The following is a 14272-nucleotide window of genomic DNA, read 5'->3' on the forward strand; positions in this document are numbered from 1 at the left end:
AATAAAAAATTAAATTAATTTTAAAAAAAAGAATTCTGAAACTCTGACACGTGAGCTGAAGGGGCCTGGGGTCATGAGGCACTCGGGGTCGGGAGATCACCCCACCCGCGCAGACTGCAGCCCACAGGCCTCTGCAGTCCCCCCCCTCCCCCCGACCCCCAACCCCCACACCTACCCCCCCATCCCCGGGGTGGGTACCTTCTCCGCTCAATCTCCGCGTACTCCTTGCGCTTCTGCGCCCGCAGCGCCTCCCTCTCCTCCGACGTGGACTCGGGGCTGTAGTAGCGCAGCAGGAAGGGCCACACCTCCCCGCGGATGGACACGTCGATGCCGCCGAAGAAGATGGCCTGCGGGAGGCGGCGGCGTTGGGGCAGGTCCCCGTGGGTTCGCGTGTTGGTGGCCTGGCTGCCTCTCCTGACAACTGATGCCCGGATCCAGGGGCCGCGATTTGCACTTGTTTGGACGGGAAAGTGCGGGCCCTCCATTCCCAGGCGGCCGAGCCAGGCTCATTTCAATGTCAATGGCCCCCCGGGGTGGCGCTCCGAGGACCGTGTGGTTCTCATGTCGCGGCCTAATCCCCAGTTTGGACGTGCAGCGCCTCATCACAGGCTCCTCCAGGGGGGGACGGAGACCCCCAAGCCTCAGGGAAGCGGCTTTGATTGCTAACTGGGCGCGCTCCCGCTCTGCAAGCCAGGGCACCGGACCCCGCCCCCACCCGGGAGGTCCCGCCCACTCAGACCCCGCCCCCAGGGTGGCCCCGCCTCCGCCGCGGCGGCCCCGCCCCTCACCTTGCGCAGCTTGTACTCCTCCTCCACCTGGCCCCGCTCGTTCAGGTGCCGCAGCCAGGCGGCCCCGCCCACCCAGACCCCGCCCCCAGGCTGGCCCCCGCCCTCGCCGCGGTGGCCCCGCCCACTCAGGTCCCGCCCACCCAGGCCCCGCCCCCAGCCCGGCCCCGCCCCGCCCCCCGCCGCGGCGGCCCCGCCCCTCACCTTGCGCAGCTTGTACTCCTCCTCCACCTGGCCCTGCTCGTTCAGGTGCGGCAGCCAGGCGGCCCCGCCCACCCAGACCCCGCCCCCGCCTGGCCCCGCCCCCCGCCCCGCCCCCCGCCCCTCACCTTGCGCAGCTTGTACTCCTCCTCCACCTGGCCCCGCTCGTTCAGGTGCCGCAGCCAGGCGGCCACGTCCAGCCTTCGGTACGTGCTCTCCTCGGGGTGCGTCTCGGAGGAGGGCAGTTTGGGGCGTCGGATGGAGAACTTCATGCACGTCTTCTCGTCGGCCACCTGCTGGACAGGAGGCGAGCGACTGTCCCACCCGGGCCGAAGCCAGCGGTGCTCCGGGGGGCGGCCCCTCTCCCCTGCACATACACCCCTGGGTGGCAACTGTAACCCAACGCGATCAAATGAAAACAGCCTCATCGCCCCTGCTTCCCGGGCCTGGGCTCCCTCCCACCCACAGCCTGCTCCCCCCCCCCGCCCGCCCTCCGCCCCCCACTCTCCCTCCCACCCACAGCCTGCTCCCCCTGCCCTCCGCCCCCCACTCTCCCTCCCACCCACAGCCTGCCCCCCCCCCCGCCCTCAGCCCCCCACTCTCCCTCCCACCCACCCGGGTCCCGCCCCCCACTCTCCCTCCCATCCACGGCCTGCCCCCCCACCCCCCACTCTCCCTCCCACCCCAGCAGCAAAATGGAATCAATGCCTCGTTGGGCCCAGCTCGCCCGCCTCGGCCGGAAGGGCCTGCAATAAATTACATGTGATTGGCCACATACAAAGGGAGCGCTGTTCGGGGAGCCTGCCTGTCAGGTCGTCTCCACAGGCAGTCATGATCCAGGGCGAAACTGCCGCTGACATTTAATTCAGAAATCAAAGGTTGTTCGATGTGGGGGGGGGGGGGGTTGGCTGTCCCAGGGAAGCCAGCGGGAGGCTCAGGCTCGGGGGAGGGAGGGGCCTAAAGGCAGCCGTTTCTAATAAGCACGTACAGCTCCTCAAACAGGTCATTACAGAGCGCTATTACATGTGTGTGTGGATGGAGCAAAATATGGCAGGAGCCTTGTCAAAACATGACTTCTAGTGAGAGACTGGCATTTCGAGGAGCCCTGGGCACTCGTTTCAAACCCAGAGTTACTGCCCAATCAGCCCTGAGAACAGCCCACAAGGCCAGTCAGCCACGGTCACAGCCCATGAGGCCATGGTCAGCCACGGTCACAGCCCATGAGGCCATGGTCAGCCACGGTCACAGCCCACGAGGCCATGGCCAGCCACGGTCACAGCCCACGAGGCCACGCAGGAGGAGATGCGTGGAGCCCTGGGCCCCCGCCGCCTACCTGGCCGTGGAGGCGGGTCCCGGCGCAGCTCTCCCATTGCTGGAGCGCGCTCGCCAGCTTGTCCAGGCCGCCGTGGTGGAAATGGAGGACCTTGTACTGGCTCTCGCGGCTGGCGACGACCAGCTGGCCGCTGGTGCAGGCCTCGTCACTGAGCGGGGGGAGGGAGAGGGATGGATGTGTAAACACGGGGGTGATTCCCAAGGACAATCAGAGGCCACGGTGGCTGACCCTGGGGCAGGAGACAGAAGTCCCTGCAGAGCTTGGCTGCTGGCCCAGAGGGGGGCAGAGGGCGCCCAGCAGAAGCTCCCCCCCCCCCTTTGCCAAAGACACGAAAGAGCTGGCTCCCTCTCAGGAGGCAGGGACTAGGCCTGGTCTCGTCTGCTCCGGAGACCTGCCCGAGAGGCCTCTGTCCCCTCCCTCGCCGCCAGGCAGGAGGGTCCCTTCCCTCGGAGGGGGGGCGGCAGGTGCTGGTAGTGGATCAGATTCAGACCAGGTGGGCGGCAGCGAGAGCCTCCTCCGTGGGCCCCTCCAGCAGGCGCGGGGCACGCTGGGAGACCCCCTCCCCCGACCCAGCTACCCCCGGGAAATCGCCACCACCCATCAGGCCGCTTCCATAAAAGGCTGGGATGTGGCTCTGGGTCTGGGGACCCCCTCGGGGGACAGGCCTGCTGCCTTTTAAAAAATATATATATTTTTTTATTGATTTCAGAAAAGGAGAGAGAAACATCAATGATGACAGAGAATCATGGATCAGCTGCCTCCTGCACGCCCCACACTGGGGATCAAGCCCACAACCGGGGCCTGTGCCCTGAGCGGGCATCGAACCGTGACCTCCTGGTTCATAGGTCAACGCTCAACCACTGAGCCACCCGGCCGGGCTCAGCTTCGGCTTCTAAAGTGCTGGTCTTTGGTTGGTGCCACCTTGTGGCTGGGCCGCCTGCCTGTCAGGAGGGCTCGATGTGGCCACTGGGCAGGATGCTACCAGGGATGGGCCACCCGTCACCAAAGAAAGAGCACCCCCTCCAGAAAGCCCACCCATCCCAGGAGCTGCTGGGCGGTGACAGCCGCCTGAGCCACCCGTTGGGCTTGTCCCTCCCCACCCCCCTCAGCCGGCCACCACCCCCCGAAGGCGAAGGCGGACGAATGAGTGTGGGAGCCACCCCGACCCACTTCCTGGGGGGCGGCCATGGCGGGTCCCACTGCTGGCGACATCAGTGCCCCAGGGGCTCCGCGCACAGGGCGCTGCCCCGAGCCGTGCTCACCTGAAGAAGAGGCGCAGGGAGCGCATGTGTCCCAGGTCCACACGGAACACCCCGCAGATCTGCTCCAGGGCCCGCGCCCGCTGCGGCTCGTCCCAGCGCGGGGTCTGCAGGAGGCCGTCGCTGTCGGGGAAGCGCAGGGGGGCGTCCACGCTGGAGGGGGAGCTGGGGAGCAGGGCATGGGATGGTCACGCGTCTCTCTATCCGTGTGGCCTCGGCGAAGGACAGGGAGGGCGCGGGGGACCATTTAAACCTGCTCCCCGGCTTAGACACTCACACAGGCCAAACACACGTGCGAACAGCAGGCTCTCACACACCCATGGACGAATGAGGGAATCATCACAAGTCACGCGCAATGACATCTACATGTGGACGGGAAAGCATTTTCGTGATCAAATTCCGTTCCACTTCAGACCGACCGATGCGGTTGCATTGACAAGCCCTGGCTGTGTGGCCTCAGGGAAGTTACCACGCCTCTCTGAGCCTCTGCCTTCTCATTCCCAAAGTGAGGATGACGACAGGACTGTGCGTAGATTAACGGCCCGAGCTGGGCGCCCAGGTCCTGCGGGCGGTTTCCGGACCATTCTGGACAGCATGGGCTTCCGTTAGGGTCCAGACTGGCTCCCTCTCTTCCTGAACAAATATCGGTCCAGTTAGGAAACATGTGGGTTGTTACTGTTATTGATACTAACCGGGTTAACCACTTCTCGGGGCTGTTCTCAGCCGCACGATAACCCTATGAAATGAGCAGCGTCAGGACCCCCACTGCACAGAAGAGGAACCACGGCCCAGAGAGGCTGAGTAACCTTCCTGAGGCCACACAGCAGGCGGGGGGGGGGTGGGGGGGGGGGGCTGGGATGTGAACCCAGCTTTGCAGCCCGTGTCCTCACCAGCATAGTTTCCTGCTTCTAAGCTGCAAGCGCAGCAGCACAACCCACTGATTCTGCTTTCAAAGAGGTTCATGAATGCGTTGAGAACCCCGGGCGGAGAACGCTCTACCGCGTGGTTCAGCCACACCGCGGGTGAGAGGCGGTCTCGTGGGATTAACACGCAATCAGAGAAGAGGCTGCGTGGGCTGTGGACCGGCCCAGGCTCCGGACAAGGCCCCGCTGTGACCCAGCATCCCGCTTTCCGCCTCAGCCAGAACATCACGGTCAGGTGACCAATCTGTGCACCCCCTCCTCAGCTGGCACCCCTTCTCAGTAGGCACCCCCTCCTCAGCCGGGCACCCCTCCTCAGCTGGCACCCCCTCCTCAGTAGGCACCCCCTCCTCAGCCGGGCACCCCTCCTCAGCTGGCACCCCCCTCCTCAGTAGGCACCCCCTCCTCAGCCGGGCACCCCTCCTCAGCTGGCACCCCCTCCTCAGTAGGCAACCCCCTCCTCAGCCGGGCACTCCTCCTCAGCCGGGCACCCCTCCTCAGCCGGCTCCCCCTCCTCAGCCAGCACCCCCTCCTCAGCCGGGCACCCTGGCTGAGGCCACAGCGCCTCTGGATTGTCTGCCCTCCGTCCGTCCGTCCTGGCACCTGCTGTGGAGGAAGCAGCCTCGGGTGGAAGCGGGCAGCCGGGTGGGAGGCGGCCGGTTGGCTGCCCGCTGTCGCCACGCAGCAGGCTCACCCCCAAAAGGCTGAGGGAGCCCGTCTCCCCACGGGGACCCTGACCGAGCTGCACGGTGAGACGATTTTTGCAAAACACGGCAGGTTGCGGGGCTGCAGACAGCCCCCGCCGGGCACCTCATGCGGCGTCCTAGCCGCTCCCTGAGCTCAAGCGAGGCCACCACCGCCCCGGGAGCCCCGCTCTGCCCACTTCCCCACAGGCCCACCCTGGGCTCCCGCCCAACCCAGCCGGACAGGGGCCACCAAAGGGGCATTATCTCCAGCCCTTCCCACCCCCAGCACCCAGCACCCAGCACCCAGCACCCACCACCCAGCACCCACCACCCACCACCCACCACCCAGCACCCACCTCCCAGCACCCCCCTCCAAACCTGCCCGCCCACCCCACAGGCAGGCCAGGCTTCCAGAACCCAGGTAAAGGCCGAGACGCGGGCAGTGGGTGGAGCCCCTGCCAGGCTGCTGTGGCCGGAGGACTGGGCCCCGGTGGGGAAGGAGCCGGAAGGCCCCCCACACCTCCCGCAGCAGAAGCCGGCGAAGCCCTTCGCAGCTCCTCAGGGGGAGATCATCCGCGTGACTTCACTGATCGGAGCATTAATTCGAGACACTGCGCTGGGGCCTGCGGCAGCGGCTCCGGGTGCGCCCTGGGCCCTCGGGGCCTGTCCTCGCAGGTGACTGCAGGCGGCGGGTCGGCCAGGCGACGTGTGTCCCCTGGAGACCGGTGCCCAGCGTTCGGGACCATGTCCCCGCAGCTCTGCAGGCCCAGCTCCCGGCACAGGCGGCACAGCGCGCGCTGGGATGAACATGGGGATGTCGGGGGAAAATCGTAAGGACGTAAAAACCTCAGGAAAATGGAAATATAGGCAGCTTCAATGTTTAATGTTTTCCCACACGCGGAGCCATTTGGTTTTGGAAATACTCGTGTGTGCTGCATATAATTGGGTTGTTCCTACAATTATTGCGTGTGGCGCATTGAAGGGAAAGGGATGGTTTATGTAGGCGATAAATCCCGGTGGCCGAGGTAGATGTTTTGCAGCTAAAGCGAGGAGATGCTACACTGAGAGAGGTGGCGTTTGTCAGCTTCTGTCCTTTTCTGAGGATCATCAGGGTGCAAGCCGAGGCGAAAGGAAGCGCCCCACGGCGCGGAGCAGGCGCGCCCTCTCCTAGGAACCGAGCGGGAGGCCAGCCGCGGCCTCAGTCCTCCCAACGCACCCTGCAGAGCGCTGCCCGGCTGTCCACCGCATGTGGGCGGGCCCTGCCAGTTGCCTTGGCTACGATGCTGCGGTGGGAGACAATCCGGGAGTCCCTGGCCTCAGGAAGCCTGGAGTCAAGAGGCCACGAGGACAGAGGCCCAGCTGCCGGTCAGCACCAGAGCCCCCAAAGCCTGGACAGGGGCCATCTCAGACCCTGCACCCCCCCCCCCCCTCCCCGTCCCGGATGGCCACAGGAGCCTGAGGGAGCCAGATGAATAGCCTGACCCAGCCCAGCTGTCCAGGAGGACCGTGAGTAAACAAGAGGCTGTGGGTTTCCATGGCAACATTAGGAGCCGTTTGTTACACAGCAACAGGCACATCCTGACACATACAGGAAGCCGTCAGCTTCCAGAAAAAGCTGGAGGGGGGAAGACACCTCCGAAAGAGCTCAGTTGTGCTTCTCAAGGTCAAAGAGACCTTGAGGCCAGACGTTAACATTTTCAAATAAAACCAAACTTACACATTAGTTCTGTGTCTCCTCATCCTGAGACCTGAGTCCGCTGAACAATTAATTCATGCAAATGACTCCCCCCGCCCCCCGCCCCCCAGGGGCTGGCCAGGGCTTACGCAGACTTCTGCCCAGAGGCGGGGTGCTGCGGGGAGGTGTGGGGGGTGGGGGGGGCTCCTTTGCCACCAGGGACCAGTCCTCCGGCCACAGCAGCCGAGCTGGGGTTTCTCCGACCAGGATCTGGATCTGGAGCCCGGCCTGCCCCACGGGGCGTGCAGCCCTGGCGTCGGGAAGGGCGTGCGGGATGTGGAGGGTGGGGGTGGGGTGGGGGAGAGGGGCTGGGGACATGCCCCCCTTGGAGGGGCCCCGTAACTGCCAGAACTTGGCAGCAACAGGACGGCCTTCAGCGGGTGATGGGTCAGCAACCCGCACGTGCAGACAGCAGACACTCCGCGCCAAAAAGAAAAGCGCCGTCAGACCACGAGAGGACGCGGGAGAAACGGAAACGCACGTGACGGAGGGAGAAGCCGGCGAGAAGCCTGCGGGCTGTGACCCAGTGCGTGACGGCTGGAAAAGGCAGGTTACGGGGGGAGGGGGAGTGGGGGAGGGCGGGCAGTAGGTCCGCGCCCGGGGGTGGAGTGGGGGGGGGGGGGGCAGAGGACTTCTCCGCGTGAAACTCTCGGGGGTACTACACGGGGATCCAGGCCGTTCTACGGTTGTCCCATGGACTGAGCAGCGCCAGAGCGACCCTAACGCCACCTGCGGGCTCCGGTGACGGTGACGTGTCCACGCAGGTTCATTCACTGGCGGGGACGGGGGGGGGGGGGGGGAGGGCAGGGGGCGGTGCAGGTGCGGGGAGGGCTGCATGGGAACGCTCTGCACCTCCTGCTCAATTGTGCTGCGAACCCCAAACTGCTCTACAACATAAAATCTCTCAGAAAAGCAAAAATGAAGAGTATGTGACACAGACGGAGACTAAACACAAATAACCAGTAAAGCGCTCATGCCCAGAGGAATGAAATCACGGAAACGAGGCAGACGCCACGCTGGGGAGCCCGTGGGATGGGCAGCGGGTTTAAGTGATGAAGTCTCGGTGGGTGAGGGTCCTGCCCGCTGAGGGGACCCAGTCCGGCCAGATTCCTCGGATCGGCCGTTTGGAAACAGGACGCCAAAGGCTTAGGTGTTCGCACACTCGGTGTTCGTCCTCAGGAAGTAACCAGAGGCGCCCGTGACAAAGACACGCAGGAATCGGCGAAGAAAAAGCCCCGACACAAATCCAACTCATCCGTGACCAGGACTGTCAGCACAGGAGGAAGGAGGGCGCCTCCTGCAGCCGCCGCAGGCAGCCCCAGGCCTCCTGAGGTGAGCACCCCATCCGCGGGTGGGAGAGATGGGGCTCCCCTGGTCAGGACAAGGCGAGGATGGCTGCTTCCCCGAGTCCGCTCCGAGGGAGGCAAGAAAAGAAGAAGTAAACTGTTCCTCCGTGAGGACAATATCAAGGAAAATCCCACGGAATTTATAAGACAGATTAGAACTAATCCGTGAGCCTGGCCGGCGTGGCTCAGCCACTGAGCGTCAACCTATGGGCCAGGAGGTCACGGTTTGATTCCCGGCCAGGGCTCAGGCCCGGGTTGCGGACTCGGTGGGGCGGATTCTCTCTCATCACTGATGTTTCTCTCTCTCTCCCTCTCCCTTCCTCTCTGAGATCAATGACAATATATATTTTTTAAAAGAACTAATACATGAGCCCTGACCGGTTTGGCTCAGTGGATGGAGCATCGACCTGCAGACTCAAGGGTCCCACGTTCGAATCCGGCAAGGGCATGTACCTTGGTTACGGGCACATCCCCAGTGGGGGGTGTGCGGGAGGCAGCTGATGGATGTTTCTCTCTCATCGATGTTTCTGACTCTCTATCCCTCTTCCTTCCTCTCTGTAAAAAATCAATAAAATATATTTTAAAAATGAAAAAAGAAGAACTAATACATGAATTTAGCAAGATTGCAGGGTAAAAGGTCAATGTACAAAAATTAATTGTATTTTTAAAGACTAGCAACAGACACATTGAGAAGTATAATATATTTAAAAAATTCCATTATAGCAGGAAGAGAACCCTACATATAATCCTTAGAAATAAATCTAACATAGGACATTCAAGACCTTTATGCTATGAAACACGACACCTTGTTGAGAGAAATGAAAGAAAACTGAAATAAACGGAGGTATACCATGTCCATGGATTCCAACAGTTGACACTGGTAAGACAGTAATCTTACCCAATGTATCTATATATTCAACACAATCCCAATAAAAAATCCAGCAGGATTTTGGGGGGATAAAAATGGACAAGTCGACTCTAAAATTCACATGGAAATGCAAAAACCTAGAATAAACAAAGCAATTCTACAAAAGGAAAAAGTTGGAGCACTTACTTGATTTTGAGACTTAATGTAAACCCACAACAACCAAGGCTGCTTGGCATGGGCGAAAGGCAGACTTCAAAATCAAAGGAACAGAACAGAGTCCAGAAACAGACAAATTTGATCAACTCATTAGTGACAAAGATACAATGGAGAAAGGATCGTTTTCCACAAATGGGGGAAGTGGGGTAGATTAACATCGACCTCTCCTCATGCCATACACAGAAAGTCACTCCAAATGGATCGCAGGCCCAGGTGTGATACCTCACACTAAAAATTCAACAAGGACGCCGAAACCGGTGTGGCTCAGTGGATAGAGCGTCGGCCTGCGGACTGAAAGGTCCCAGGTTCGATTCCGGTCAAGGGCATGTACCTGGGTTGAGGGCACATCCCCAGTAGGAGGTGTGCAGGAGGCAGCTGATCGATGTTTCTCTCTCATCGATGTTTCTAACTTTCTATCTCTCTCCCTTCCTCTCTGTATAAAATCAACAAAATATATTTAAAATAAATAAATAAATAAATAAATAAAATAAAATAAATAAAAAAAATAAAAATTCAACAAGGATCCACAAGAAAAAACCTTCATGGCTGTGGAAGAGGCCGAGGTTTCTTAGAACACGAAAAGCACAAATTATAAAAGAATGCATTTATCAAGTGGAAGAAAGAAAAACCCTTGTACGCAAAACACAGCATAAAGAAAAACAAAAATGCAAGCCGCAGCCCCGGAGGCAACATCCACCACACACACACACCCAAGAAAGGACCCGGGCCCAGGAGTCGTCTGAGGAATCTTAAAACTCAGCGGCATCATTAGCGAGTCCTCAGCTGTGACGCCTGAAGCATAGCCCATAAAGGGGAAACGCCTGGTAAGCTGACTTCATCAGAACGCAGAGCCTCTGCTCTCTGAAGACACTGTTAAGGACACAGAGAGACAAGCCACGGCTGGGAAAAGTGTCTGCAGAGCACAGGTCCGGTGAAGAACCTGGACCCGGAACATAGCAGCCTCAAGACTCGGCGACAAGAAAACAAGCAACACAATGGAAGAAACTGGCCCACTGTGAACAGGTGCTTCTTCAGAGAAGGCGGCCAGTGAGCACAGGACACCATCCTTCCGGAGAGAAACGCCAGTGAAGCGCCGTGTGACACAGAGGAACGGCGTGGCCCGCTGCACGCCGGGCAGAACGACTAAGAAACCAGCACATGGACAGTGCGGGGCGCTGGCGGGTGCGGGGCGACCGGAATCCCACGCGTGCCGGTGGGGGTGCCAGGTGAACATCGAATGCAAAATGGAATGTGGGAAACAGTCTGGCAGCGTCTCAGGTCAAACATCCCACTCCCGGGCGTTTACCCAGGAGACCTGGGAAGCGTTCACACAGCAGCTGCGTGGACGTTCCGGCAGCTGCATTCGCCATCCCAAAACCAGGAGTGAACGCGCATCTCTCCACTGGCGAACGGAGACCCAAACAGCAGCTCCTCTGTACAGCGGACCTCGACTCAGCGATACAAAGTAGCGAGCAGCGGATACAAAGTAGCGGGTCTCAGATACAAAGTAGCAAACAGCGGATACAAAGTAGCGGGTCTCAGATACAAAGTAGCAAGCAGTGGATGTAGAGTAGCTAGCAGTGGATACAAAGTAGCAAGTCTCAGATACAAAGTAGCGAGCAGCAGATACAAAGTAGCGGGTCTCGGATACAAACAGCAAAGGTGGAACTCAAGTGCATGGTGTTAAGTGAAAGAAGCTGGACCCAAAGGCTGCATGAGAGATTACTCAGCATCCCTGACGAAGATCCAGCGGAGAAAGGGTCGTTCTCTGCAGATGGCGTTAGGGCAGCTGGATATCAGTGTGTGTGTTTGTGGGGAGGGCGGGGGGGCGGGGGGGGATGGTGATTAACATCCACCATTTGCACTGCAGGGGAAAGTGCAAACGCAAACCACAGCGAGCCGCTCCTGCACGCCTGTTGGGAGGCTAACCTCCAAGACTGACCCCGCCCGGGCCGACGAGGACAGCGGGGAGCTGGAACTCCCGCCCCGGCTGCTGGGAATGGACGGAGTGAAACACCCACCCACCCACGGCCTGGTCATGCCACCCCCAGGATGTATCGAGAGCAGTAACAGCACAGGTCCAGGTGCAGGAATTCTGCAAACAGTCCGCGGCGGCTTCATGTGTGAGAGCCGAGACCTGCGCAGCCCAGCAGGCGAGCGGATGACCCAGCCGTGTGGACACCCGCAGTGCAGTAGGACTCGGCGCGAAAAATGAACGAACTGGGGGTACAGGCCGCGGCGTGAAAAGCACTATGCTGAGTAAAGAAGCTAGACAAAAAAACCCCAAAACCACAAAACCTCTACTGCACGATTCGTTTATATAAAATCCCAGGAAAGGCAAACGAGTCTACAGTAACAGGCAGGTAAGTCGTTTGGGGGCAGGGCCGGAGGGAGGGCGCCTTACAGAGGCCACGAGGAGCCTTGTGATGGGGAAGTTCATGACCTCGACGGTGGGGATGGCTTCAGTGCTGCAGACGTGTCAAAACTCAGCAAACCGGGCATTTAAATACATACAGTTTATTGTACCTTAATTATACCTCAATGACGTTGCAAAAAAACCCCAAACACCAGCATTCAACTCAGTATGATTACCAGGTTTCTAACAATAGGGGAATATTTTCATATATTGTGATACATTTTATAGACGTATTTATTGACTAAAGGAAATTCTCACACTGTTATATTGAAAGAAGGAACTGGGATACAAAACTCTATGAAATATGATTTTACATCTGATGTATATTTTCCGGTACTTTATATTTACACTAGAGGCCCGGTGCACAAAATTCATGCACAGGCAGGGTCCCTAGGCCTGGCCAGCGATCAGGTCCCCCCCACCCCTCCTTCCCTCACTCACTCCCTCACCCTTGGCGCCCTGCCTCCACTGGTGGCCCGCCATGTTCCCCACCGCCCCCTGGTGGTCAGTGCACATCATACTCCCATTCCCCTGGTCGAACTCCCGAGGGGACACTTTGCATATTAGCCTTTTATATAGAGAGATTGTATACGTAGGAAACGATACCAACGTTATAATAACGAAAACGTTAGATGGCCTGTTGGTGCTTTATTTTCATCTTGTTCTTTATTTTATACGTTTTCTAAAAGGCTTAATGCATCATTCTGATCATCAGAATAACAAGCTAAACCCAACAACATAGAAAAGGGTTATGCACCACGACCAAGTGGGACTTAGGCCAGGAATGCCAAGGTGGCTCAACACACGGAGGTCAAGGTCACACGCCAGGTCAGTAAAGGCCAGAAACCACAGAACCATCTCATTAGCTGCAGAAAAAACACGCGATGACAAAAAGCCAACACCTTTTCATAATAAAAACCCTCATCAAATGACAAATAGAAAGACATACCCTCAACCTGGCAAAGGCATCGTGAAAAACCCACAGCTGGCTCACCCTCAGGGAGACACGGTCACTCTCTGTACTTTTGTTCAGGGTGGCAGGGAGGTCCTACTGGGGACAGTCAAGTCATGAACATCATGCACGTGCACGCACACACACACATACACACACACACACACGCACGCAGGTGCACACACACGCAGGTGAGTGCACGCACGTAGGTGCACACACACGCAGGTGAGTGCATGCACGTAGGTGCACACACACGCAGGTGAGTGCATGCACGTAGGTGCACGTGCACACGTACACACGCACACGATGCACACACGCACGTGCACACGTACACACGCACACAGGTGCACGCAGGCGCACGCACGCAGTGTTGGATCAATCCACTCCTGGGCTGGGTGCCGCCTGGTCCCACAGCCCCCGAGGCTGCGCTGTGCAGGGCGGGCTGGCTCGGGAAGCATCCGGGACATCAATCAACGCGGCCAGCGCCAGGCCTGCGCAGCGGCGCCCCTGCACCAGTGTGCGCGGCCTACCTTTGGGAGCCCTCGAATGGGGTGGTCGGAGCAGAGCCCCGAGGATTCTGTTATTTAGCCCCTACAGCCTGCGGTGGGCGAGCCTGGGGTGTCATCAGCCCACACGGGGGACCAGTGTGGCCTTCCCCCCAGCGCAACGCCACGGCCGCGGGTGGGGGCAGACCGGCCGAGCAGGACACAACCACAGCCCTGCCCGCCGCAGCCCTGTGGAGCCGGAGGACAGCGCCGCCCCCAGGCGCTCACCGGCCACGAGTCCCGGCCCGGAGCTCAGGGCTAACGGTGAGGCTGTCAGTCACCAGAGGAGGAGAGCGGCCGTTCCTCGGGTTTGTTACCAACACGATCAGGACAAGATGGGCAGGGAACCTCGCTCCCCGCGGCGCTGGGCGGCGAGAATGTCGGCCCGCACGATGCCCCTCCGCTGGAGCCGTTTTCCGTGTAGTTTCTGTGTGAGTCCAATGGGGCAGCACCGTCAGGTTCTCGGTAGCAGTCAGAGCGGTTTCACCTGACCCACCGCCTGCGCTCGGGCCTGCGCGTCCGGGCCAGAGTCACGGCCAGGCAGGCGGGTCTGGCTGCGGCTGCCAGGCGGGCTCCTCAGTAACGCGATTATCCGGCCCGGTTCATCCCCGGCCGGAGACGCCGCTGGCAGGAGCCATTTGTTCCCTGTCCTCCCCGAGGCATTTGCAAATGTGCTCCAGGCCGAGGGAGCGGGCGGCACCGCTAATAAATCCAGCACCAGAAGGAACAGCCCGCAGCGGAGGCCACGCCTCCCCCCGCCTCACCCCCCCTCTGCTGGCTGCTGAGCGCCCTGCCCCTGCCCCTGCCCCTGCCCCTGCCCCTGCCCGGCCCACTGGCCTTGAAATCCTCGCTGCGGAGACAGCAAGGGAGCGGGCTCCACTCCGAGAGCCCAGGCCCGAGTTCCACGCCCGCTTACAGGGATGGCACCCGGACAAGAAATCAGGACCTCGCTGCTCTCCCACTCAGGGCTGCACCCGGGAGGGTGTGTGAGCAAGAGAAAATGAGGGGCG

General features: G+C 60.0%; 1 protein-coding gene across 1 annotated transcript in view; it reads right to left on the reverse strand.

The window, feature by feature from the left end:
- The window catches only part of TBC1D16 (TBC1 domain family member 16), a 51437-nt gene that overhangs the window by 10457 nt on the left and 26708 nt on the right, over window positions 1-14272 (reverse strand). Inside the window, exons 4-7 of the mRNA XM_070393797.1 lie at window positions 3582-3743; window positions 2320-2467; window positions 1115-1279; window positions 199-347 (exon numbers count right to left, since the gene is read on the reverse strand). Of these exons, the coding sequence (XP_070249898.1) occupies window positions 199-347; window positions 1115-1279; window positions 2320-2467; window positions 3582-3743 (624 nt within the window). The remainder of the gene's footprint in view (window positions 1-198; window positions 348-1114; window positions 1280-2319; window positions 2468-3581; window positions 3744-14272) is intronic.

Source organism: Myotis yumanensis, unplaced genomic scaffold (genome assembly GCF_028538775.1).
Source record: "Myotis yumanensis isolate MYYU_CA2020_CCGP unplaced genomic scaffold, mMyoYum1.0.hap1 SCAF_16, whole genome shotgun sequence".
NCBI lineage: Eukaryota > Metazoa > Chordata > Mammalia > Chiroptera > Vespertilionidae > Myotis > Myotis yumanensis.